General features: G+C 44.9%; 1 protein-coding gene across 1 annotated transcript; it reads left to right on the top strand.

Annotated features, from left to right (window-relative positions):
- The first annotated feature begins 4,969 nt into the window (after window positions 1-4,969).
- Window positions 4,970-10,880, top strand: LOC127343543 (IAA-amino acid hydrolase ILR1-like 2). The gene is made up of 3 exons (XM_051369666.2): window positions 4,970-5,438; window positions 5,921-6,046; window positions 9,673-10,880. Exons 1-3 carry the CDS (start codon window positions 5,097-5,099, stop codon window positions 10,510-10,512), a joined length of 1,308 nt encoding a protein of 435 aa, XP_051225626.1. The 5' UTR covers window positions 4,970-5,096; the 3' UTR covers window positions 10,513-10,880.
- Window positions 10,881-11,153: the final 273 nt, after the last annotated feature.

Below are 11,153 nucleotides of genomic sequence, written 5' to 3'. Positions count from 1 at the left end.
GGTACCGACGAAGTTTACCCGTAAGTCATATCATTACCATGAAGATTGCGACGGATCGCCATTTCATGATTGTTCGTCAAGCTTTACCGTCGCCAACTTGGCCACCTTTTCATAGAAAAACTTGGCCGCGCGAACAGCACGCTGGTCACTAGAGCACATGCAGATTTAGCGCGAGCATATCTAGATTTGAACGGGGCTATTGTTCTAGACGGGAGAACTGGACTATATTATACTGGTGTGCTAGAGAGAAGCGACCACGGGATAGATTTGTTAAGCTCTTGCTAATTTTGGTTTGCCCTAGGACGAAGTCGTACCAAAACGGCACGGAGCGTCGGAGCCCCGCAAGGACCACGACGGGTCGACCTAGCATGTCGGTAGTACAGTGCACGGCGGACTCGTGTATGTATGTCTCGGATTTCGTCGAGCTCCCGACCGATCGAGCCTCCCAACGACTCTACCCAGTGTACCCACTGTCGTTATCCACGGCTGGCTTCCATCGCACCGGTTTTGGTTTGGCTGCGGTGCGGCGCCAGATCATGGCCCTCAGGTTAGGGACGGTCACCGCATGGCATGGGTATGGTTGGAGCCACCTCACACATCACACTCCTCCATCATACTCACACTCCTCCATCATATATACTTCACTCCACAGGGTAATAGATACCCGCGGATAAAAAATACAACACATTAAATTGAAAAAATAGTCATAAATAACAAGTAACCATATTTTATAAATAAAAGAGCATTATAGACATCAATATGTGATTATGAACATTAACACTTCTCCACAAACTACAACACATGGGAATGTGACCATGTAAACAAAAAATGTACCGCGGGAGGGCTGCTCCAGTGCTCCCCCCTAAACAAAGTTGAAGGCTCATAGTTAGTTTTTTTCTTGTGTTGGGTCTGCCAAAATTCATATCCACCCCATGTATACCCGTCTGTATTGATACGGTATGTGTATGCTGCGTAAAAAAAAGCGGTCATGTGAGTAAGATCTTTATAGGACTTTTCTATTTTGGCATACACACATGATCGTAGATACGTACAAAAACGAGTACAACACAACGCGGGCCATACAGGCTATACGGACAGTGGACCTACACTGAAATTACGATCGTGCCCCCGCTTACGAAAAGGTAGGGGAAGATATCCACCATTATTGTGTTTGACACGCCCAGAATTTTTCCAGGGAAGGAGCACCGGAGCAGAAGTGATAAATGAAAATTTTAGAATGGGCATGGGTATGGGTTCTAGGATGTACCCCTGCCCACTCTAAGATCCTAAAACCCGTAACCCATACCCATGTACCCATTCTAAATTTCACAAGTGAAACATATGTAGTATTCTAACTTAATCTTCTTCCTAATCATTTCATCAATACATGGGCAAATTTGCAGAAAAGCTGGATGCGGCTAGCTAGGAATATGACGCATGGTGTCGTTGGGCAGAATCATGGATGGAATCCTCCTCCGAGGAGGATTACCATCTAGTTAGGTTTTGCAAATACTTCCTAACGACGATTCGCAAATCACCATCCTATCTTAGCTAAATTTCTCTATAGTGGCTTGTAAGATGAAAAGTAATTTGGTTCAAGTAGCTATTTTTTGTTGTTGCTCGGATAGTGTGCTTTCTTTTGGTCTTTCTTTAGTGTCGAGTTGGATAGATAACAGATTTGTTCTGGTATCTTTTTGAGTTAGTTCCTTGAACCATGTAATGATGTCAGTGACTCTCAATTTCTAATAAAACTGGGACATTTCCTTTTCTCGAAAAAAAACTTCTTCCTGACCATTTTTCAGTCTCACGATTGCTGGTATGCTTGCTAGGATTACACCCTTTGTTATGATCTCTTCACCTCATTTTCATGACTGCCTTTTTAACCCATCTTCTTAACAATACACTACGGAACCAGTCAAATATTGACGGCTGGCGGCCGTGGCCGTTTGACAAGCTTACCTGCCTTCAAGGCAGCAAACTGTCTTGTGCCGACAAAGAGGTTGGCACCTTGCCGTCGGCATAATAACGCCTCGGCACATGCAAAGTTACCATCGGTACAGGCTGGCCGTCGGCACAGCATCCTGTGCCGACGGCTTTGCCGTCGGCATAGAAATAACTCCGTTTGGTAATTCTGGCTCAAAAAATTTCAAAAAAAATTCATTTTTTTTCAATTTTTTTATCCTAATTTTTTTAATCTCTCACATGCACCATTTTAATTCTAACTACACTTAATATTAGGTCAAATTTCACTAATGGTCAGACTTCCCTGTCAGTCATCCATCCTCACACTACTCCACTCCTAGCACGCTTGACTTCTCGGTTCCATTTAGACTAGATTCCAGGAAAGAAATGACACCTTATTGACAATAATACCATATCAATACTATTAACCCTTATTACTTGATGTTGCATATCATTAATTTTTGAATTCCAAACAATTACCAACATAAACTTCAATAATAAGTATATTAATATTGAATTCAAATGGACAATAAAATGATTTATTTTTTTATTTTTTATATAATATGGAATAATTAATATCTTTAAATCTGTAAATCAAAATTTGACAAATAATATGTCTAAATCGATTAGAAAAATGAGAGGAATCCAAATATGACATCTATATCATATTTTGAATCTAAAAATAATTTTTCCAAAAATTCATGAGCATTAGATCATGTACCAGTAGTTTAAATCTGGCCGGCCTCCTACCGATTCGACACAAATTTGTCTTTTTCATGAGGGAAGGACGGAAAAGTTCCAGATACACCGGTTGAGAAAATTTCCATCTTAGTTTGTCTAGTATTTTTGAAAAATGTATTGGTACCAATGTGAATCTTTAATTTGGTGCTTGCTTCATAAAACAATTTTCGGCACCTCAAAAATGGAAAATGGTTTTTTTCGTGTGATGAAATGTAAAACTTCCTCCTGCAATATCGTAAGACATCCCAATATGCACATGTGTTCACAATATGGGCACATTATCACAGACTATGCCACGATTCTGTCCATAATATTGATCGTTTGACCTAAATGTCATGAAACCTCGAACATGATAGCTCATTTTGTGAAGGAATTTTTGTGATGTTCACAATTTTCCAACTTTAATATTTTTGCTTGTAACTATGACACATAATATGGCACCACGCGAAGGTTTCACATTGTTTGGATTGTATTCGAATTTTTTATGCCCGTTTCAAACTATATTCAAAACAGCGGGTAAAAAGATCCTTTGCTCGGGGCAGAGGCTCGCCAAGCTTGCACTAGATCTCTAATGAAATAGCATGTTTTGAACCTAAAAATGATTTTTACAAAAAATCCTAAGCATTATATCATGTACCTGTAGTTCAAATCTGGTCGGCCTCCTACCAATTCGGCAGGAATTTGTCATTTTCATGAGGGGTGGACGGAAAGGTTCCATATACACCGGTTAAGAAATTGTCCATATTATGTGGTCTAGTATTTTTGAAAAATGTGTTGGTACCAATGTGAAACTTTAATTTGGTGGTTGCTTCACAAAACACCCCGTTTTCGACACCTCAAAAATGGAAAATGATTTTTTCGTACGATGAAATGGAAAACTTTCTCCTGCAACATCGTAAGACATCCCAAGATGCACATGTGTGCACAATATGAGAAAATTATCACAAACTATGCGACGATTCTAGCCATAACATTGGTTGTTTGACCTAAATGTCATGAAACCTCGAACATGATAGCTCACTTTGTGAAGGATTTTTTGTGATGTTTGAAAATTTTCAACTTTAATATTTTTCCTTGCAAATATGACACATAATATGACACCACGCGAAGGTTTCACATTGTTTGGATCGTTTTCAAATTTTATATGCCCGTTTCAAACTATATTCAAAACGGCAGGCAAGAAGATCCTTTGCCCGGGGCTGAGGCTCGCCAAACTTGCACTAGATCTCTAATGAAATAGCATGTTGTGAACCTAAAAATGATTTTTACAAAAAATCCTGAGCATTATATCATGTATCTGTAGTTCTAATCTGGTCGGCCTCCTACCGATTCGGCAGGAATTTGTCTTTTTCATGAGGGGTGGATGGAAAGGTTCCAGATACACTGGTTAAGAAATTGTCTACCTTATGTGGTCTAGTATTTCTGAAAAATGTGTTGGTACCAATGTGAAATTTTAATTTGATGGTTACTTCACAAAACACCCCGTTTTCGACACCTCAAAAATAGAAAATGGTTTTTTCGTGCGATGAAATGGAAAACTTCCTCATGCAACAACGTAAGATATCCCAAGATGCATATGTGTGCACAATATGGGCATATTATCACAAACTATGCGACGATTCTAGCCATAACATTGGTTGTTCTGTGTGAAAGCCATAAAACATCAAACATGATAGCACATTTTTTGAAGATTTTTTGAGATATTTGAAATATTCCATGTTTGATATTTTTCCAAGATAGATCTTATTTTTTTGAAAATTTTGATATATTATTTGTATTTTTCTAAATTATAATGATTTAGTTATAATTTTCGAAGATTAATGTAGTAAAATGGAAAATAGCTTTGCCGTCAAGAGACCTGACAGCATTGTTACCTCATATTCTGGCGGAGAGGCTGTCTTGAAGCGGCTGGATGGTTGCCGTCGGCACAGACCTTCATGTGCCGACGGTTTTCCTGTGCTGACCTGCTGGCCTGACCGGAACGGGTCCTGTGCCGACGGCCCCGATATTTTGCCGTCGGCACAAGATCTGGCCGTCGGCACCTCGGCGCGTTCATAATACTCCACCGGATAGGCACGTAATGGATACCCGTTGCCATCCCATTCGTGCCTCAGGCACGTTTGCCGCGTGCGCAACGCACAGCGCTGGCTACGCTAGCTAGCTACCGCCCGCTCCACGGCAGAAGCCGCCGCAGAAGTAACAGGGCCATACAAGAACGATACGTCGTGGTCGTGCACGAGTATATATGCGCGCCACACGCCGCTCGCCGCGTGCAAGCCCACGGCCCACCCACCACACCCCGGGCTTCCGCTTCGATCGCCGCGCCGCGCCGAGCCTACGCCCGCCTCGCGCGCGAGGTGGAAGGTGCAACAACCGCCACGCGCCGCCGACCGATGGCCCTCCCCGCTCGCGCCGCGCTGCTGTCCGTCCTGCTCGCGCTGTGCTGGTGCCGCGCCTCGGAGGCGGCGGGCGGCGGCGCCTCCGCCGACGTGCTCCTGCGGGCGAAGCGGCCGGAGTTCGCCGCGTGGATGGCCGGCGTCAGGAGGGCCATCCACGAGCGCCCCGAGCTGGCCTTCGAGGAGCACGAGACGAGCGCGCTGGTGAGGCGGGAGCTCGACGCCATGGGCGTGCGCTACGAGCACCCCGTCGCCGGCACCGGCGTCGTCGCGGCCGTGGGCACCGGGGGCCCCCCGTTCGTCGCGCTGCGCGCCGACATGGACGCGCTCCCGCTGCAGGTGCGTGCGTGCCGCGCGGTGCCCTACCAAGGGCTGCTTGATTATGCTTGCCCATGCTCTTTCCATGCTTTCTTGCTCCTGGCTACGTGTTCCGGAGGTGATGATTGGGCTTACGGTTCACAGAGCAACAGTACAAAAAGAAGCTCATGGTTCTGTTAGAAGAGGATAAATTCCGGCGACTAAAACCAAGTATGCAAGGCAGTGTCACCGAGTGTCTTCTATGGTGTACACTTCACTGCAGCCATACGAGATTCAGAAAGTAACCCGTGCTGTAGGAAATTTTGACACACGTTTCAGAAAACGCAAGCAGTGCCGTCAGTGTCGGCAAAGTTCAATGCACTAAACACGAAAGAGGCCCTAATGTCCTCCTATCTACGCATCTCTCGGCAGATTAACATATCAACTGGCAGTGCCATGTCAAGTGGCACTCCACAGGTGATCTGAACCCGCATTCTCCAACTGAATATGTTCCGTTTCTGCAGGAGGAAGTGGAGTGGGAGCACCGGAGCAAGGTGGCCGGGAAGATGCACGCCTGCGGCCACGACGCGCACACCGCCATGCTGCTCGGCGCCGCCAGGATCCTCCATGAGCGCCGCCACGAGCTGCAGGTTAAGTACCATGACTCTCTCTCTCTCCCCTCGCCGTCCACGCACATTCCATGATGATCAGAGATTTTGACTTCTTATGAACGACTGCACTGTTCGCGCGTCACCTTGATCGAAGCAGCTTGCTTGATTTTCTAGCTACATGTTGCCTGATTCGAATTTAGTCATCGATCGACTCGCGTTTACTATGGCCACGCAACCGAATTTTGTTTTATGCCATTTAGAAGCAGTGCGTGTTAGTTGCGCCGTCCTTTTCTCCGCAGATTCCCCAGATATTTCTGTTCCAGGCTGAAGCAAAGATCAGCCAAGGTATTGGTTCCAGACCCCTCGTTATTTCCATTTCACGACTAGTCTTGTTTCTTTCGAACAAAAGGTGATCTAGATATTTAGTGTCAAGATCTGCTTTTGTCCTATCCACGTAGCGCCACTTGTGCGAGCACCGAAGCCCTCTTCATTCTGTGCTATGGTAATGGAGGGAATGATTTAGTAGTCGTTTATCATGGACCATTCCTCGTGTGGCACTACACTGGTGATTTCAAATTCTGATGGAGCTCATCCATGGGAGTAGCATATACTCCGTATATGGTACTGTACAAGCGTACGGCCTGCGTGCCATGTACTAGGATTTTCGATGATCAGGCGCCCCTGCCAACCTTTCCGGCGTCCCAAAGGGTCTAGTGTTTATCAATGGCGTCGAGCCTGTGGATCGATGAAAGCCCAAGGATACCAAGGAGCTTTGTTGTTTTTTATCGCCAACCTCGGACGCTGTTATCTAGGCCAAGTGGATATGTTGCAGTGTTATTTGGTCTTCACTCTTCAGTCAGCGGTCGACGTTTTAAGGCAACCTTAATTTGGCATCGATTCGTGCGGATTCGACCCTTCTGGTTCTGGTGAGACAGTGGACTTCAGGATGTCTTCAATGGTTACATTGGTACTGATTATTTTCAACTATTCTTCGTCAAGTAGACTATGCATCGAAGATCGAACCAACAAGTCAAGACCTAGCTAGCGGGAAGAAGTCTTAAAAGAAAAGAGAGCAGAGCGTTACGAGGTACATGGATGGCGCCATGTTATTGTGTTTTTGCAGGACAAAGCTCGATCGAGGTGTCTTTATGTTCAGAGGGATTTGAATCCTAGAACCAGGCATTGGTTTGATGCTCAGTTGCTAATCTCCTTTCTTTGACAAACAGGCGGAATGGATCTCATCAGACTAGATGCCCTTATTGCGAAATAATAACACATTTTAAAATGTCGAAAGAAACTGAAACAAAATGTCGGATGTATATCTACAAATTATAGGCGCGCACATATAATGTTTTATGGAAAAAAGACAGTTTTTGTGACCTGTGAAAAAGATAATTTTCGATTGTACAAAATGACTTTTCACGAGACACTTTTTTCTTACGACAATACATATAATTTTTCACAAAAGGTTTAAGGACACGTAAAAAGTGTATTTCTGAAGAATTAAATCTTTTTTAAAGCATTTTCAAATGGGTTATCCGCAATGGGAACATCTGGTCGAGTGGCAGAGCTTGGGCAAGATGTGAGGGCAGCCAAGCTTAGTCGATTTTTCCTAACTAAACCTCTACCTAAACAACGTTATTTACGAAAGCTTCATGAAGATGCACCATGGGAGCCCGGTAAGGCTGGCCGGCGCTGGCTCCGCCACTGATCTAGTCCGGTGAGTCAAAACATCGCATCCAATAGACTATACTGATTTCAGAAGAAGAATACCATGACTTGTCATTTTCCAATTAAAAGACAACATGTTGTCCTAGTTTGGAATCAAACAAAGATATCAGATTTGCAAATGGTCCATGCCTTGTTGCTTGCTCACCCGTAGTACTCGTCGAAATTTTATTAGCTCTGAGACATGTTTCTCATTTCATATGGACCCTTTTTTATTACTCCCTCTGATTCTGTATACAAGTTCACTTTCTCAATTTTAAGATACCAAGAAAACAAAGCCAACTAATAAATTGAATGATTAATAGTATGAAAAATCTTTCATGTTTTAGGCTAACTTAACATGGTGTGCATCAATTTTCCCAAGTTTACTGAATCAGTGTTTCTGAAAATATTTGCTAAACCCAGAGAGTAGGGTTTTTGGAGAATAGAGATAAAAGGGTTTTTGGTACACCATTTGAATTTTTGGATGAGATCTGTTTTGTTTTGAGATTAAATCTGGGGGTTCTGATTTGGTTTCTCATCTTAGGGTAGATCATCTAATCCACAAGAAAACACAAGGCATTACACGTGACAAAAAAAAGTATTCACAATTGTTTTTGTTGGCTCTGATATTTCATATTTCACTCACAACACCACTAAGCATTCATGGATATGATTCTTCTATCTTTGTGGTTACATGCAATTACATCATTCTACAAGGTAGAAGTCTAACCAATTCTTCTCTCGGAAAGATATGGTGGCCTTGTATAACATCAAATTGTACTATATTTGATATAGTTGCCTTGTATTTAAAATTGGAAGAGTAAAAACAGATGGGTGTGTGTTGGATCTGGATGAACTGTCGTGTCCCGGAAAGCTCGGCCGACAAACTCTATTGGACGATTCAGGCCTAGAGATTGCTCGATCGGATGGGATTCCGTCATGCGTGCCCATATTTTTTCTTGGCCGTTTTGTTTCAGAGGGAGCGTTGCGAACCTCTGGTTGTGACCATCATGAGCATGCTTTCTCGTTCCATGGTGAAGTCAGCTGGCGTGGAATGTCACTGAGGTCGGGATTTGAGGGCTAGCTATGATGGTTCTAGCTAGTCTTTGTGGCGACGAGTAATTGGCTTGGTGATTTCTAACTTGGAGCAACGGCATCGCAAGTGGGGGCATCAACATAGGAGAAGTCCAAGATCTTACCTCTGAGAACGAAAATATAATTTTTTATCATAATTGGTTGTGCCTAACAATGACCTTGTTGAAGACATTGTTTTGTGAGCATGGACTATCTCTAGGGTGAAGACCTAAGATCTTTGATCGGGCGACGAAGACGCTTGTGTACTGTTTTTTCTTTTCTTGAATACGTCGTTTTGGAGGAGGTGGATTTCTAGTTTATAATTGGTGGTGTTACTACTGCTATTTTAATGAATAGATTAATTTAGCGAGACTTTTTTATTGCAGTTCTTTTTCTTGTTTTTAAGTTAGAAATTCAATTCGGCTCCGGGGTGCATATGCTCCCTCTACCAAAAGAAATTATTTCGAAGTGTCAAAAAATTTTGACAAAAAAATCTACATGTACATCTTCATAATATATGTGTGTTCGTCAAGTTTCAAGAAAAACCAACATTTTTTGTGGACTATGCAAAAAAGAGAAATTTTATCTTGTAAAAAGCATTATTTTTAGCACTGAGTTTTGTCTTTTTTACACACGTCACATGGCAAGTCAATTTTTTATGAAACAACTTTGTAAGCGTGTAGCACGTGAAGATGTACGTGCGAATTTTTCGTTTCAATTTTTTTGAAATTCAAAATATGTGTAAGATGCATTTTAAACTAAAGGGAGCATATGCTCCCATGTTCCAAAAAATCTCTTAAGCTATTTATATATTTACTTTATAAAAAAATCTCCTGTGATCTGTTCAAACGGTTAACGAGTTAGCTCTGCATTTCTTCCAGGGAACCGTGGTTCTTCTGTTCCAACCGGGCGAGGAGGTCGGCACCGGGGCCAAGAAGATGGTGGAGGCCGGCGCGGTGGACAAGGTCGAGGCCATATTCGGGTTCCACGTCACTGTGATGCTCCCCACCGGCGTGGTTGGATCTAGAGCCGGCCCGCTGCTTGCCGGCTGCGGGTTCTTCGAGGCGGTGATCACCGGCAAGGGAGGCCACGCTGCAATCCCCCACAGCAGCGTGGACCCCGTGGTGACCGCCTCCAGCGTCGTCCTCGCCCTCCAGAGCCTGGTCTCCCGGGAGGCCGATCCCCTGGACGCCCAGGTGGTGACGGTGACGAGGTTCCGAGGAGGCGACGCGTTCAACGTGATCCCGGACTCCGTCACGATCGGCGGCACGTTCCGGTGCTTCTCGAACGAAGGGTTCATGCGGCTGAAGCAGCGCATCGAGGAGGTGATCGTGGCCCAGTCGGCGGTGCACCGGTGCGCGGCGGCGGTGGACTTCCACGCCGGCGGGCGCCCGCTCCTGCCCCCGACCATCAACAGCGCCGCGCTGCACGCGCACTTCGAGGCCGTCGCCGCTGAGACGGTCGGCGCTGACGGCGTCCGGGGCACCATGGAGCCGTGCATGGGGAGCGAGGACTTCGCCGCCTTCTCCGAGGCCGTGCCAGGCTCCTACTTCTACTTCGTCGGGATACGGAACGAGGCGGCCGGGTCGGTGCACGACGCGCACTCGCCGCACTTCCTCGTCGACGAAGGCGCGCTCCCGTACGGCGCGGCGATGCACGCAAGCCTCGCCATGACGTACCTGCAGCGCCGCCAGCGCGGGGAGCCCCACGATGAGCTCTAGGTCCCGCTGCTGCATATGCCAACAGCCGCGACCTTGGCTCGACCACCGCGCACGCTGGCCTGCACGGTGGCTCGACGTTCTCAGGATGACCATGTTGCCGCGGCGCTTGCCACCGGCGAGTAGTCTCGTCACTTCATCAGGATTCTGATGGATTCAGAAGAAAGGCGCGTACTGCTAGCAATCTGGTTGTGCAGTGACACTCATGTTGCTGTTCAATGTACGCGGTGTAAATTAAACTGACGATAGCCAAAATGTCTTGGAAGCTGAAAACTGCGAGGACTTTCCATGGACCTGAGCTGTTTATGCAGAGGATCGCATCAATCCTTTTCTTCCCGGGAAAATAAACCTTTGCATCTCTGAAAAACCCATACCTTTCTTCTCGCTATTCCTTTGGCCTTATCGCAACGATGAGAGTGGACAAATGAAGGCCAAGCTACATCTAGCTCTTTATTTTAATAAAATCGGAAATCATATTTTTAAATTTCAAAAAATTCTGAAAAATAATCCTAGATGTAGCCAATGATGGAATCTACAAATATGTGAAATCTCAGTGTACTTTAGGCTACACAAAAATAAGAAATGTGTGGATTTGAGAATAGTGAATAGTGCATATTTCAAAACTACAAAACATGTCAGATTTT

The sequence above is a fragment of the Lolium perenne genome, chromosome 3 (assembly GCF_019359855.2).
Source record: "Lolium perenne isolate Kyuss_39 chromosome 3, Kyuss_2.0, whole genome shotgun sequence".
Classification (NCBI taxonomy): Eukaryota; Viridiplantae; Streptophyta; class Magnoliopsida; order Poales; family Poaceae; genus Lolium; species Lolium perenne.
This window is presented reverse-complemented; position numbering and strand designations above follow the sequence as displayed.

Bases quoted from the DNA above. Each gene is read 5' to 3' on its own strand.
- LOC127343543 (XM_051369666.2), top strand. From the start codon at position 5,097: ATGGCCCTCCCCGCTCGCGCCGCGCTGCTGTCCGTCCTGCTCGCGCTG. The intron at 5,439-5,920 runs GTGCGTGCGTGC...CCGTTTCTGCAG, and splicing joins TGGACGCGCTCCCGCTGCAG to GAGGAAGTGGAGTGGGAGCA. The intron at 6,047-9,672 runs GTTAAGTACCAT...CATTTCTTCCAG, and splicing joins AGCGCCGCCACGAGCTGCAG to GGAACCGTGGTTCTTCTGTT.